The sequence below is a fragment of the Chrysemys picta genome, chromosome 3, assembly GCF_011386835.1.
Source record: "Chrysemys picta bellii isolate R12L10 chromosome 3, ASM1138683v2, whole genome shotgun sequence".
In the NCBI taxonomy this organism is placed as follows: Eukaryota; Metazoa; Chordata; order Testudines; family Emydidae; genus Chrysemys; species Chrysemys picta.
In genome coordinates, this window is record NC_088793.1 from 148,434,215 (window position 1) to 148,449,987 (window position 15,773).

At 50.2% G+C, this 15,773-nt stretch overlaps 1 protein-coding gene across 12 annotated transcripts in view; it reads right to left on the reverse strand.

The window, feature by feature from the left end:
• Nucleotides 1–363: 363 nt before the first annotated feature.
• Nucleotides 364–15,773, reverse strand: part of MDGA1 (MAM domain containing glycosylphosphatidylinositol anchor 1) — a 208,212-nt gene continuing 192,802 nt past the window's right edge. For 11 of the 12 annotated variants that reach the window (XM_042848492.2, XM_065590536.1, XM_065590540.1 and 8 more), the window contains 3 exons: nucleotides 4,705–4,835; nucleotides 2,893–3,001; nucleotides 364–891 (listed from right to left, as the gene is read on the reverse strand). In XM_042848492.2, coding sequence (XP_042704426.1) covers nucleotides 800–891; nucleotides 2,893–3,001; nucleotides 4,705–4,835 — 332 coding nt within the window. In that variant the 3' untranslated portion in view covers nucleotides 364–799. The remainder of the gene's footprint in view (nucleotides 892–2,892; nucleotides 3,002–4,704; nucleotides 4,836–15,773) is intronic. The other variant, XM_065590537.1, reaches the window with a different exon arrangement.

A 15,773-nucleotide genomic window follows, 5' to 3' on the forward strand; every position in this document is an offset into this window, starting at 1 on the left:
TGATGGGTCCACTCCACTGTTGTCTTCTTTGGACGCGGCAGGAGGACACAGCGAGTGGGGGAAGGAGTGCGGTGTGGATTAAAGCAAATCACACATAGACAATTGAATACATGGAAGTCTGGAAGATGCGGATGCAGACACTGAAGCACATGCAGCATGGAGTGAGAGTCTATGGCCAACCAGCACGCGGGAGGTGAGCTGCCCCAAATGGAGGCAGGTGGGATGTTACCGTAGGGGCGCTGCAGCTGGTACACGGTAGCCAGAGCCAGCAGGATAAAGGTGGAACACGGAGAGCCAAAAGGGGAGCGCTGCGGTACACTGTCTCCTAAGCTGTGGGCTCTGCAGTAAAGAAGGTAACAGTTCTAGTAGAAATTTGTGCTTTAATATATATATATTTTTGTTTAAAACAAAGTTCCCACTTCCCTGAGGAAGTCCTGTCAGATGTTCCCAAGGAAACACGGGGAGGGGGAGTTTCCTCCTTCATTTGTTCTTTACATTTTTGTCATTCCCATTTTTCTTCATTCCTTCTTGTGTGATTGTTTTCTTCCTTCCTCTCTCTCTCTCTTTCTCTCTCTCTCATTTTCTGTTTTTTATTTTTATTTTTTTTAGACATTATGACTTTCTTGAGGAATCCACCAGGTTCTGAGCAGATCCCTTTGTGTGGTCATGCTTGTCAGTCTTTGGTAACATATGGACACTTTCGTGTGCCAGTGAGGAGGGGGAGGAAGAGGAGCAGAGGTGGTTGAGTAGGAAAGGAGCAGGAATGTCTTGGCCAGAAGACAGGAACGCTCGCTTGCCATCATCTGAGCAGCACATAAAGGAAAAAAGTCAGTGGCCCACCGAGAGAAGACCTGTGCAGGGTTGGGACGCCGCTCCCTGGAAGGGCGACTGCTGCAGGCCAGAGAGAGAGAGAGAGAGAGAGATATTGGTTATGGAAAACAGACATACCCTGTAGAGCAAGTCAACCAACGTCAGTGCCAGCTGGCACCATAGGAAATTGCAAGCTCCACATACACGGGATACCTGCTGTCTCACCCTCTTTCTTGGGGATCCAGTTGAGACCGTAGCTGGGACTAAGCTCATGGGACACCAGCATTCGTGCTCAGGGACAGAAGTCAAGGAAAAAACAATGTCCCTCTTTCCCAGTGCAACGTGGCATGAAACTGGCTATTATAGTACAGCCATGGCTTCACATCCTACAGCCAGGAGGGAAGGGTCCCTCTTTAGCCACCTCTCATGTCAGAAAGATATTGTCAAACTGGAGAGGCTTAGCGAAGAGGACTGCAAATGATCATGGGACTAGAGAGGTGTATTTCTGAGTGAAGATGAAAGAACTAAATCTTTCTTGCCAAAACAATGACTGAGGGTGATCTGAGATCCACCTACATGTATGTTAAAGGTGCATTTCCTAAGGAACGAGAGAGATTGTTCAGCGTGGGATGGTGAAATGAAGCCAAGTAAAATGTAGGCTGAATATCAGAACACATTTCCTGACCATAACATTCATTAGGCTGGGGAACTGTCTCCCGAGGGAAAAGGCACATTGCTAAGGACATTTAGAATGAGACTGAACACGCAACTCCAGCGTATACTCTAGGGAACAGTCCTGCCTGGGCTTCAGAGGTGGACTAAATAGGCCCCAATACAGCTACTTCTGTCCAATCTTGAAATTCTAGGGTTCTCGGGTTAGCTGGCACCCTCAGTTCTGATGCAGTCTGTCCCTCATTGGAGGACTTGAGCCTTAAAAGCTCAAAGAAGATCTACCCTCTTTCCAAGGCTACTCAAATGACTAGTGTTAGCCAGCTCCACTGGTACAGGATCTGTGATGCCTCATAAGCCTCTCCAGAAATAGTGATCTTGCAACTGCCCAATACCCTGGCCAGACCTTGGCATATTAATACAGAGTTCAGTGCCCAGTTGCAGGCTTCTGACCAGCTAGCAGGTCCAGCAACACCATCCATATGGATTCTGGTTCATTCTTTAAGGTCATGTTGACTCTGGACTGTTAATTGCCAGTTCAGGAGTTAAAGGTTCTGGAGCAACCGAACAGCAATGTCCTACCCTATCCGGGTTTTACCCGATCAGGCAACTAAACACTCCTCCCCTTTCCTGTTGGAAGGCTTTGCTTTAATAATGTGTCATCATACACTGAGCAGTAAGCCAAATACTTCCCTATAAAACCCTCCACACCCTCCAACTCAACCCTCCCCCACAGACCCAACAGACATCCAACACCCACCCTACATACCACCCACCCAACACAACCCCCCACAGATCCAACACCCACCCAAAGCAACCTCCCCCACACCCAACTGACATCCAACAGTCACCCTACATGCCACCCATCCAACACAACCTCCCTTACACCCAACCAACACCTACCCTACACACTGTCCACCCAACACAAACACCTACACAGACCCAACTGACATCTAACAATCCTCCCAAAACCCACACAGATCTAGCTGATATCCAACACCCCACAACATACCAGACACCCAACTCTACATACTCCCATTGCACAAGCATTCACTCAGACCCAACTAACATCCAACACCCACCCTACACAAATCCAACCAACATACCCTCAACTCAAACACCCACACAGACCCCATTGACAACAAACACCCACCCAACACACCACCCACCTCCCCAGCGCACACACCAACCCACCTACACCAAGCAACACTGACGTAAAAACACCACAGACACAAACATCCCACTAACACTCACCCAGTGACACACACCGTGTACTTATACTTACACATGCTCCCTCTCTGTTCACCGATACATGCTCATATCAATGCATCAGATCCCCCCACACCCATTCTTCCTCTAGCTGCCCCCCAGGTGCCCACTCACATGCATACTCAAGCCTGCTCACGCACTCACCTTTATTTGGGCCAATCGACTTCCTTGGGCAGTCTCCCCTTTTCAGAGTGACATCGTCAATGGCAATGTCCCCCTCATAGCTTGTGCCGCGGACGCCTTCAAAGATGATCTGCAGATCAGAGACACTGAACAGTGAGGGGGGCTGCCCCGAGGCAGGGAATGGCTTCACTGACAGGCCAGGCCCATGTATACAGAACAGGTAGGACACAGGTTGACACGTCCACAGACACCAACTGCCCAGCACAGGTGCCATGACCGTGAGGGGGTTCCAGCCCCAGCCCAGGGTTCCAGGCTCCTGTAGCCCACTGGTCACCCCCCTGAACAGTCTCTGTTCCCTACAGCCACTTGGCTGCCCCCCGGCTGAGCCCCCTGAGCGGGATTTGTTGCTCTCCCAGCCCTCTGGTCACTCCCCCACAGCCCCTTGGCTGTTCCCCATGGGGCTCTTCTCCCACTCCAACCCCCCGGCTGCCTGAGCGTGGGGTTCCTTGTGCTTATCACCTGCCATGCCTGCACTGTGCAGAGGGTCACTCTCCTGAGTGCCCTTGGGCAGGCCAGTGAGGGACCTAGTGTCACCAAAGCACTGGGGTGGGAGTAAGTTGAACTGGGGCAGCCCCTGCTCCCCAAAGATAGGAGACAGCGATTCCCACTCCACCTCTGGGGCATCGCCTGCATCTCCATTTGGGGGCTGTAGGGCTCCCCTCCCTATGCCCCCCACCCTGGTCGGGAATCATGGAGAGACTGGCTCCTTCCTTCTCAGAGCCTGTCATTCATCAGCCTGAGCTCCCTCTTCTGTTCCCATGGTTACCAAACTCTACCAGCAGCTCAGGGGCAGAGACTCAATCACTACTTGCTGGCGGCAGGGGGACACAATTGGTGCCAGCTCTCACCCACTGAGGAGAGGGGTAAAACCCAGCTTCTGGCTCGTCCCCTCTTCCCCCCCACCTCTACTAGTCCTGCATGGCCACTATAGTCCCTGCCCAGCTACCCTGGAGATAGGGTGACCACATGTCCAGATTTTATAGGGACAGTCCCAATTTTGTTTTTTTTCCCTTATATTACCTATTACCCCCCACCCCCTGCCCCGTTTTTTTACACCTACCTGGACAGAGCTCACACAGCCTGCTCGCCACTCAGCACCGTGCTGCACTCAGACTCTTATTTGTGATTTTATAGCACCCCAAAGTATAGGCACTTCACGCCTATACAACAAATCAGTGCACACAGACTCAGCACTCACAAGCAACCCTACAAACCAACCCAGCATGCAGGGCATTGCATTAAGCACCCTACAACAACTAATGGGTGCACAACCCTGCTCTCACAAGCCCCAAAAGAGTGCCAAGCCCAGTGCTCACAAGCAACCCTACAACAAGAAACTAGTGTGCATGGTTCCAGAGCTCACAACCCTGCCCCGAACAACAAGCTCACAAGTGCTACAGTAACAGCCCAGTGCACAGATCCAGCATTCACAAACAATCCTGCAGTATCACACCAGTTCCCAGGCCAGTGCTCGCCTCAACCGCAGATTGATAGTAACAAATCTGTGCTTGTGCATGATGGAATTAGGCAAGAGGTTTGCAGAGGCATGAAACCCCATTCTCCTTCCTCCCTGAAACTGGCTGTGACTTTTAGTACACTCCCTCCCCACAAGCTTGGGAGTGGGGAACTGCCCTGTGCCCTCCCGTGTACCATACATACCCTGTGTCCGTTCCCTGTTAGGGAACGCGTAACTGCAGGGTTGTTCTGGTGATGGCTCTTCCTGGGCATAGCATGCACCCGAGGGGTGGGGGGGCAGCTCTAGTGCCTGTTTACCTGAAAGGGTCCTGGAGGGCTGATGGGGACGTGTGCTTGTTTCCACTCATTTCCTTTGTTCTCGCTGAGCGACCAGACTTGGGTGTCAATGGCCCGTTTGTTCTGCACACGAACCAGAAGATTCAAGGAGCCTGCAAGAAAGAAACTGGACACTGGAGGTCTGGGTCAGGCTCCATCAGCTTGCAGGTGTCCCAGAGAGTCCTGCTGAAACTGGGGCATTAAGGACCTTATGTCAATGGCCCAACAGAGCTGTCCAATGATTTCAACAAGGGTTAGTTGCCTATATCTTTGAAGATCTGGGCCACAGAGACCACCCGGGGCAGGACTATGCTCCTAGAGCAAAAGGACAGAAGGGGATGGGGACCAGGGAGGTCTTGAATAGAATTGTGGCATCTCCAGCCCCCACACTGAAGGGCTGGGCTGAAGCCACTGCTGATCTTCCATGACTAAAAAATAAAAAGCCAGCGTGTTTGTGGCCTCCACACCCAGAGGTGTCATATCTGAGAGCAGGGAGGCGATAATACCCTCGCTCTATGTGCCTCTGGTCCGACTGTGGCTGGGCTGCTGTGTTCTGACCTGGGTACTTCACTCTCAGAGGCATCAGCCACAGGGCAGGGAGGGAGCAGTCCCTTTCCATACAGCTCTGGTCACACTGCACCTAGGAGCATTTCATATGTGGCATCCAAGTCTCAGAGGTAGGCTGGCATGCAACAGCAGATGTCTCTCTCTCTCTAGTTGTGGAAGGACCCCATCGGGGGGCTGCACTGTCAGAAAGCTATCAATAAGTTGGAGGATGTTCAGGGATGTGTAATCAAGATGATGAAATGTTTAGACTCGGAATGGCTGACTCACAAGGAAAGGTTAAAAGCATGAAATATCTGTAACTTGGTTAACACACCACTATGGGCACAGCGGCACTGCAGCCGGGAGGAAGCCTCCCAGCCCAGGTAGACAGACACGGACTAGCTTGGCTTGAGTGAGTGCACTAAAAATAGCAGCATGGATGTTGCAGCTCCAGTAAAGATGTGAGCTACGCACCTGAGCTCAGACCCAGAGGTTGGGTGGGCCTGGGAGACTGAGCCGCAACAGCGATGCTGCTGTTTTTAGCAAAACTGTGCAAATCTGTCTACTTAGGCTGGGAGGATAGTTCCCAGGTGCAGTGTAGACATACACTAATGGGGAAGGGAGAGAGATTGCCTAGAAATGGCCAAAGGGTGTCAGCATTAATGGGGAAGAGGGATTGCTCAGGGAGGTCCAAGGGACTGGTAGTAGGAGTTATGGGATTAAACCAAACAAGCTGAACAGCAAGAAAAAGTTCCCAACGTGGTGAGACACAAGACTGTGGAACAGTCTCCAAGGAGAAGGAAAGGAAACCCCATGTCTGGAGTTATTCAAACATCACCTTGGGTTTAAGCCAGGACTGGTGAGAAGGCAGGATGGTTCGGCTGACCTAACATTCCATCTCTGATTCCTAGGAGGTGAATTTGAACAAGCGAGGGGAAAAAAATCCTTCGAATGGTAAGAGCAGATCCTTTCCCCGGAGGTGCCCATTTTGCACGTGGATTGACACCATGAGCCGAGGTGACATGTGACACAACACATCGCTCTCTGGAGAGGTCAGCCGGCGTCGCGTGACCTTGGGAAGACGGAGATAAGTGAACCCGGGCTCTCCTCCATGGAAACACGGAGCCTGGAATGAGGGAAGTCACTGTGGGAGTCTTTAGCAAAAGACAGCTTTTAGCCACGGGCATCCTTATGTCTTCCCTGCCCGCTGGCCTCAGAAACTCCCAGTGAAGGAATGTCTGATTGAAGAAGAATGAAGCTTGAATCTCATTGAGGCCGTAGGGTGAATTGATGGTCCAAGCAGGAACTAAATAACCCCATAGATCAATGTCAATGAGACTATGTTGAGCGCAGCTAATTACAGCCACCAGAGCTGGGAAGGTGAGAGGTGCAGAGAGAGGAAAGAATTAGCATGAAGCTGCCAGTGAGCGAGGATTAAAAACAGCCATCCTCTATTCTAACCTCATTCAGTGACTGACGCTAGGATCTGCCATGCAAGAGCCTGGCTGAGCAGCCAGAGGTGGGACAAATCGTTCAGTAAATGGACTTTGGTGCCCTAGGAAAAAAGAGAAGGCAAAACAGAAAGAGACTAAGAGGAGCATCTGGAATGTGAATTGGTGCCAACTATGCACTGACTGTGAACTCCTGATCAAGGATCAAACCAATCCTGAGCACACTGCTGACTGTCAACTCCAGGCCTCTGCTCTGCAGTAACAGGGGAAAAGGAGCAAGGCTCTTACCTTTTGCCCAACAAATAATAATACTAATAAATAAATAAATAAATATAACAACAGTTAATACACAATTCCCAGGTGAGGATCTCAGAGCACTTTACAAACATCAATGAAGCCTCACAACACCCCTGCGAGGTGGATCAATATCACTAGCCCCAGTCTACAGAGGAGGAAACTGAGTCACAGAGAAGCTAAGTCACTTGCCCAAGATTAAGTTACAAATCAGTGTTAGAGCTGCGAAGAGAACCCAAGTCTGCTGACTCCTAGCCCCGTGCTCTAATTACTAACCCACGCTGCCTCTCTGAGCGTGCCTAGAAAGACATTCCCCTTGCCGGTCTCGGTGACTATGGCCTTCTGCTCGCTACTCTGATGGATTCATAGGGTCATGTTCAGACATGGCAAAAAGAGTGCAAGCCCTTTGAAATCAACAGGGTGGCAGCTACTTACGCCAGCTCTTGATCTGGCTCAGAGCCATAGAAATGAAAGATTTGGAAGATTTATGAGGCCTTAGAGTCCATGCCTTTGCTCAGTCAGTGCTGGTTTGTTTCCTATAATGCTCTCCAGGTCCAGCCTAGCTTAAACGACTCGTGACGGGAGTACCTCCTCTTGGCAATAAACCCTTGGCTCTGGCCTCCAGATGGGACCATCTGGTATTGTTGGTCCTGGGCTATAAAAAGCAGTACAGCTTCCATTCCAGTGTAACAGCTGGGAATACTTAGCTGGGAAGATAGGTGGCATGGTGGAGCTTCACTGGGATGACAGTGGTGCCTCCTGCTCCACCCCACCCCTCATCTTCTGCTGGGGCAGCATGGTGGCATGACACACACAGACGCCCTCTGCTGGGATTGTGGGGGACTGAAGATTCTTTCTTCCCAGACCAGACCCCAGCTTACTTGAAGAGATGGAACAACAGGCTGAGAAGGTAGATCCCAGCCAGCCTGAAGATCAGCAAAGGCAGGCCACCCCAGCAGATGGGCTGTGAACATATGTGGCCTAATGCCAACAAGCTTCTGCCTAGCACCAGGAAGGCACCAGGAGAGGGCCCTGTGTCATGATCCAGGCTGATCTTGCCCCAAGTGCTGGATGTGATCAATGGAGCCCATGGTGCATGGCCTCATGCTTTCTAGGATATTCCTCTGAAAACAAACTCTGCGAGCAGGACCCAGCTGAGATCCACAAAGTCCTGACCAATGATCACATGCAGCTCTGGTGACTACGCACCTCTGTGTAACAGGAGCCTTCTCTCATCCCTACTAATCCTCCTTGCTCCCTGCATAATTTTCAACTCCCTGATAAATACTTCAGATGGGTTCAGGTCAAGCCAAACACCTTATGCTTGTAAGGGGACCAAATGTTCCTCTCCTAGAACAGAGGTTGCATGTCGAACCAGTTGTTTATAAAGGCTGCCTAACAGCTCCAGGTGGGCATTCCCCAGTAGCAGACACTGTACAGTTCCTGGGGTAAGGAAGGATACGCTGGTGGTTACAGCACAGGACAGGGAATCAGGATTCCTGGGTTCTATTCCCAGCTCTATCCCTCTATGACTTGCTGTGTGAGCATGAGCAAGTTACTCGCTCTGTGCTTCAGTTTTCCCATCTGTGAAATAGGGATGATGATATTAACTCACTTCACAGAGGAAGATTATGAGGATTAATTAATACTTTACAAATGCTTTGTGATCCTTGGATGGAAGATGCTAGTGAGTGGGAGAGTAGTAATTATACTGACTTTCCAATGGCTCCACATAGGAGAAAAATCTAACTGGGAGATGCCTCCAGTCCTCAGCTCACAGCCATCAGAGATGGGCAAGTTCTGTTCCATTCATTCCCTGGGGGCCAGTGCAGGATGGCTGCCTGCAGTTAGAGCAGGGCAGGAAACATTTTTCCTATCCTATGAGAATTTTTGACATTTTCCCATCTCAAATTGAGATGCAAAGTTGAAATCTCGAAAACTTTCACAAACAGAAAATCTGAAAAGGTTTTTGATTCAGATCAATCAAAACGTTTAGATAATTTTGAAAGGTTGTTTTGATGCTGACATTTTCCCTTTTTTTAAAGTGTAGATTTACTAATAGTGCCAAACAAAAAGTTGTTTCAACTCAAAACCCCCAAACCTTCTGGTTCAACAAGCTCAAAATTATTTTTGTTACCAAAAATGCATTGAGTCGAGTGCTTTGCTGACTCTGACCTTGGTTCACAAATTGTCTTGGTCTCAGTGAATCAGCATTTTTCAGCAAAAAATGTTTTGCTGAAAAAATTCCTGACCAGCTGTACCTGCAATCGATCCTCCAACCTGGTTTTATTTTACGTTGATGTACAGTTTCTCATTTAGAAATCCACATCCTTACTGGTAGTTTTGTTGCATCTTTTCATTCCCCCACCTCCTCCCCATCTGACTGCTGTTTGCCCTTTCCTCAAAACACCTGCTAGTGATACACAGATAAGGGGAGGCCAGGTGTCTGTCGCTAGAGTTCTGCAGCAGGTCGGAGCCCATAGTGACAGAGCGACACAGAGGAAATCCCTGGGCACTGCCAGTCTCATTGGTATCACCCTCCAATGGGGCGATCTTGGTATTTTATTTGTTATCTGTATCATTTCATCTTTTCTAATCAGAGGGGAAAATAAAGGCCTGTAATAAGTGAGGAGGAATCAATTACAGTGCGAGTAAGCTGTGCCTTCTGCTGGCTCCTTTAAGCCCAGAGCTGGCATTTCAGAAGAGTGGCGTGTACACAAAAGAGCACCAGCTGGGATGCCAGATACAGTAACCCAAGGGGATGCTGCTAAATGTTACCTGCTTGCAGGATGAAAAGGTCTTATTTCCGTTGCCATGGGATAGAAACGTCACTCTGTCGGAACTGCAACAAAAGTTAGGAACAGCTGGCACAGGTGGGCCAGTGAGCCAGGGAACGGAGGCGGGCACAGCACCCGAGGACAGGCTCAACCCTGGGAACAATGGCAGCTTAAGCCGCAGTGTGGCATCTTCCACAGTGGTTTTAAGCAACACAGAGTCGTACGGCAAGACTAACATACTGACCAAAGGGATTATAGATCTAAAAAGTATGGCTGGAAGGAAGCAAAGTAACTGAGAGATGAGGTCTGGCTAGGAAAAGGAGGACAGTATGGCGAGTGGAGAGATACCCACAGAGTAGTATGCATAATACTGTATCCCTAGCTTGATGGAGTGGAGCGTGAAGCCAGGTGGTGTTTGGGATCACAGCGCAGACCTGGATTAGCTGTAGGCGGGGGTACAGTTTCAGATTCAATGGTGCTGAAACTCAGAACAGATGTTCCTGTAATATTCCAGCCCCAAAAGGTGGAAATCTCATGAGATCAGCTGTTTACAGGCGATTTCGGCTGCATCCAGACTGCAGCCAGAAATTAGACTTGGGTCCAACTTCAAACCAATCAGGTCTGGGGATTCAAATCCAAAAACCACCTCAGAAATTCAAAAGGGGTTTGGATTCTAGGTTAGATAAACAAAGATGTAAATAAGGGAGTGATCTACCATGCGGTAGATGTACAGGGTAGAGACAGATACACTACAGCTTTAGAGCCAACTGTAAGCCTAACACGAGGGCCACAGACCCTGACCCAGCCCAGAGAGACGAAGCCCTTTCTCCTGTAACCAGGCCTCTAATTCCGGACACGGTTGTTTATTTTAACACAGCTGATCATAAGCAAGCCCAAAGCTCAGAGCAGGCAAATCCCTGGAGCGAGCTAAAGCCCTCAAAAGGAACCTATTACTGTTCATAATCCCGGGAACAAATACAGGCCTTTCTTTCTCTCATTTAAATGAATGCTAATGAAAAGCAATCAGCGGCAGGCTTGTGTTCTCAATTATGGTGCTGTGGCGGAAAGTTACCACTCAGAGGTGAGACACAGAGTGGGGAAAACGATCATATTGGTGATGGAGGGAGAGAAATACTATCAAGCTGCACTGAGCTGTAATTTATAGGAATGTAATTTGTCTCTGTGCCATGATAAGAGGTATTTACTCTTCCATTGTCTCTAATGATGCTTTGTATAGCAACATATGTGTAATAAACACAATTACAGGCTCTCAACAGCCTCCCAATCCTGCTTGCTCAACGCTTTGGTTCACTCCTATTTTAGTAGATGGGATTCCATCCAAGCTCTCTCGAGCCCTAGTCCTGTCTGTTGGATCACTCACACCAGACTCAAGAGTTCATTGCAGACAAGACCCTTCTGCATAGTGAGACTCAGCAATTTTACAGAGGGCAGGCTCAGTAGCTAATGAATACTGGTGCAACTGACTGCTGGCTACATGTGGGAAAGTGCTACCACAGTCTACAGTCAGTCAGAGAAAAAATATGGATCTCCAAGCACTTTGCATGCATTAATGAGTTAACCTAGGGTTACCATATTTGAACATTCAAAAAGGCGGACACTCCATGGGGGGTGTTGGCCCTGCTCACAGTCCACCCCGTTCCTCCCACGCTCCGCCCCAGGTCCCACCCCCTCCCTGCTCGGCCCCACCACTGCACTCCTCCTCACCCCCTGGCCCGCCGCTGGCTTGCTGCATCCCTCCTCAGTCCCCCACCCACCGCTCGCCTCCTCCCACCTGCCACTCACCTCCTCACCTCCCCATGCCTGCCCCGAGAACCCCCGCCTGCTGCTGGCTCGCCGCTTCTTGCCTCCTCAGACCTGCCTGCCCACCCACCCGTAGGTGGCTCCCTCGCAGCTCCCTCTTCAACTCCTGCTGCCCACCACTGGCCTTTTCACACACCCTCCCACACCTGCTGCTGGCTCGCCGCCCAGACAAAAGAAAGTTTATTTAAGAATGAGGATTTAACTAGAAACAAGAGTGATGGAAACAAATGATTACAAAATCATAAAATGCGAACCTGGGCCTACACTTATCAAGAGTCATCTTTCTTATCTCAAAGTAAGTTCCTCCTCTTCCCACAAAGTTCAGTCTGTTTGCAGAGTTGGCTGGTTTCCCAAACACCAGGATCCAAACATTCATGAAAGCAGCCCTGTTTCGCAAGGGGTTTCCTCAGTGAAAGGATACAGAGTGCTACTCCCTCCTCTGTGTTGTACTGAAAACAGCCTTTGTTTCTATTTGCACACAGGGCAAACCCCAGTCCTGTTATAATGTTTAAACCTTCAAAGCTTTTCAATTGTTTGCCATTGCCTCTGATGGTGTCCCATTCAAAGTCTTACTATTGTGCAAAGCTAAACAATTGAGCCTTGCATTGCATCACCAGCCAGGTTAGGCAGGGTGACAAATCCCCCTTGCCCCAAAGGGCCACTATCCCGTCGTGACTAATTTCTACTCCAAGTCTATAAAGCAGACTTTTAAGGTAAATACATTATTCCTTCAATATTACCCATGCACACATCTCACAAAGATTCTCACTCTTGACAAGTTACCAGCCTTGTGTAGATCCCTTCCACGTTCCTCTTTGTGGGTAAGTGCCCTGTAAGACATGTGTGGGGTGCAGTGAGTTTGTCAGGCCTGTGGTGACAGCTATTTGTGAAGATCAGGGGGCCCTTTGCCAAGGCATGCTGGTGTCACAGTGAGATTGGGGTGGCTGACAGTATGGGGCAGGACCCTGAGGCTGGTGGGGCAGGTAACACTTACTGGGCTGGGGGGCAGGCGGTGCCAGGATGGGGCAGGGGCAGGTACCTGTCAGTCTCCAGTGCTTGGGCAGTGCCAGGGCAGCAGCCTCTTCACCTCGGAGTCTCCCTGGCTTGCCCAGGGCCCGCTCCTCCTCTCAGGCTCCCCAGCCGCTGCCACCACAGCCGCCCGGGAGGACGCAGAGCAGGGGGCGCCGCCGCGGAGGAGACGCAAGGGGCTGCGCTCGGCTGGGGGAGCAGGCTGAGAGCAATAGGAACCAGGCGCTGCTCGGGGGGAGCCGGGAGGCCTGAGCCCAGGGCAGCGGCAGCCTCCACAGCAGCAGGGGCAGGCGGGGAGCGTAGCCCGACATGGGGCAGGAGAGGCCGTGCTGCTGTTTCCCGGCCCTGCCGGGAGGCGCCTACAATCTCTGCCCCTGGCCACCCACAGAGCCAGAGCGCAGGGCCCGGGGCCCAGCCCCGCCTGCCGGCCGCTGATAAGGGCCGGGCTGCAGCTTCCTGCTCATTGCCGCAATGCCAGGCCAGGAGTGAACCCAGCCCCCGGCCAGCGCCCCCTGCTGCCCCTGCCCGGCTCCCCCCAACGGCCTCCGCTCCCCCCGCATCACTTTCATGGTAGCGTTACCATAGGTCCATATTTTCCCAGACATTTTTAGATATTTAAAAATTCCTCCCTGACAGCGATTTAACAACTAAAAAGCCGGACATGTCCGGGAAAATACAGACATATGGTAACCTTAGTTAACCTCATGTGATAGGTACATATTGTAATGAACTGGCTAGTGTGTATACACACCACTGCCCTCTGTGGAATGCAATCAGAATTGCTCAGTGGTGTGTCATAGGACCTATACTGCTAGCGAGCAAGGAAGATTTTCCATTAGCTCAGGTGGTAGGGGTCTGAGTTCTTGGAGTAAGAGGACCAGATTTCCCTTCTTGCTATTGCCATGACTTTCTAAATCAGTATCTAATGCAGTGTAAATGGCAACATGATATGTTTAAATTGGCAATGTTCCCTCCGTGGCAAACCTGTGAAAAATCAGTTACTTGTGCCCTAGTAGAGGCACTTTTGTTGGGTTTTGCCAGGGATTAAAAATACCCAATCGAGTATCTGCCAAAAGGAAGGGACACAGCTTGGCAGTGTTCAAATCTGTACAGTTTCACTGTGGGCTACATCTTCCTGGGGCAGAAATGTGCAAAGGGAAAACAGAGTTGTATGTGCCTATATGCATGGGAGTGTCTCTTCCCACACCTCACCCCCCAGGCCAACTTCATCCCTGCTGCAATTTGACATCAGTGGACTTGTAATGGAGCTACACGTGGGGGAATCTGGCTCATTCTATGGAAGCTGTAATTAGGGGTAGGCGCTGTGTGTACTCCAGCATAGAGAAATGAACGACACGAGGCATTTATCAATTGTGCTAAAAATAACAGGCAAAATGCCGCAGTCGATCATGCAAAATGCCCATGAACCTTGTCTGATGTCAGTAAGAGTCCTTCCTGGGTGAGACCGACAGGATTTGACTCAAGGGATTTTTAAATTGTGTAATTTTAAACTAAGAATATTTACTGCTGTGTTTAAAGAGAGAGGCCCACTGAAAACACAGACAAAACAAAAAAGTGGGAGGGGACATGGTCTAGTGGTTAAAGAACAGGGAGTCAGGACTCCTGGGTTCTATTCCCAGGTCTGCTTCTGATTTACTGTGGGATCTTGGTTAAGTCACTTTCCCCTCTCCCTGCCTCAGTCTTCTCATGTGTAAACAGAGGATAATCAGGGCAAGGAGGGAGAGAGAGAGGATTTGGGGTATGCAAGTCCCGCACAGGACAGGCTGACTAACTGCAAATCCCAACCTAAGCTGATCCCCTGCACTCAGCCTCCCTGCTACCTCACACACGTGGGAGTCAGTCGGCCAATTTACAAAGCTCAACCAGACTGGGTGTAGTGGGAACTAAATCTGCCTTGATAGCAGATTCCCATTGCCTGTCACCAGCTCGGTCCCATCCTTGGATGCCCTCAGAACAGTCTTTTGTGCTTATGAGTCCATCAGTCTCTCCTGGAGCTCCCCTCCCTGACAGGGATAAGGAAGGCAAGAGAGGAGGACAGAGCCAGCCACTCTCTCAGCTGGACACTTGATTATTTACAGCCCAGCAGTGCGGAAAATAAAGAGCAACTTGAACTGAATGAGTCTTCAAACACCTGCATTCTCCCAAGCAGTGCGAGGAAGGGCTGGGAGAGCCTTGATTACAGCTCTGTAGCTCGGCTGGCGTCTGTGGAGACGGTACCTGCTCTCTACATCTCTCAATAGGACTAGCCTCTATCCTTGGCGAGTTGGAGGTGCTTCCTTCCCCTACGATAAGGAATTGAAGATCAGGGCCCGCAGGTCACTCCAGTCTTTGCCCCTACATTTGCACTAAGGTCTCGCATTTGCCCTATGATCTCAATGTCATGATGAGCTGAGCCTCTCCTTACCTTCTCTGTGGGCTGCTCTGTGCTGACATAGGCAGGTTGTGTCTTTGGTTGGACTTCTTATTTCCTTATGGACCCCAGCTCCCCCTAGATGCTTCCAATCAGCTGACGGCAGCCTCGGGACTGGGTCCCAACTGCAGTGCTGTTGTTCTTTTAGTACTGAGCGTACTGGGAGACTGCATCCCTACTCAACAGGACTCACGATCGCCCTACCATGGTATTTTGGACATTGCTAACAGACCTGTTCCTTAAATATGGCTTTCCGCTATACATAGGTGCTATACAATATCATATGTCCAATCTACCAAGAGACCCATCCATCAAAAAGGCCAGACAGAGGCCCATGTTTTAGTCTGCAATGCTATAGAGCCAGTGTGAGATTCAAAGCAACCCAGTGAGTCTGTTTAGTTCAGATGTGCCTACATGTAGTGTACACACTGAACTAAACACCGCTGCCTTCATTTCACTCTGAGTACCACCAGAGAGACACACTGTGCTGCGCCTTCGTATGTCATTAACAATGGAAAGCGATCAGCACCAGGCTTGTGTTCTCTATTACTGCACCGTGTTGAAGGTGGGCATGGGGGAGGAAGAGAAATCATTTCAAAACACCCTTTGCAGGGCACGTATGGTGAATGCTGGAGGAGTGGGGCTGGCTACCAGCACCATCTGCTAGATCCCCACACAGATAGGGAGTATACCCAGTCCCGG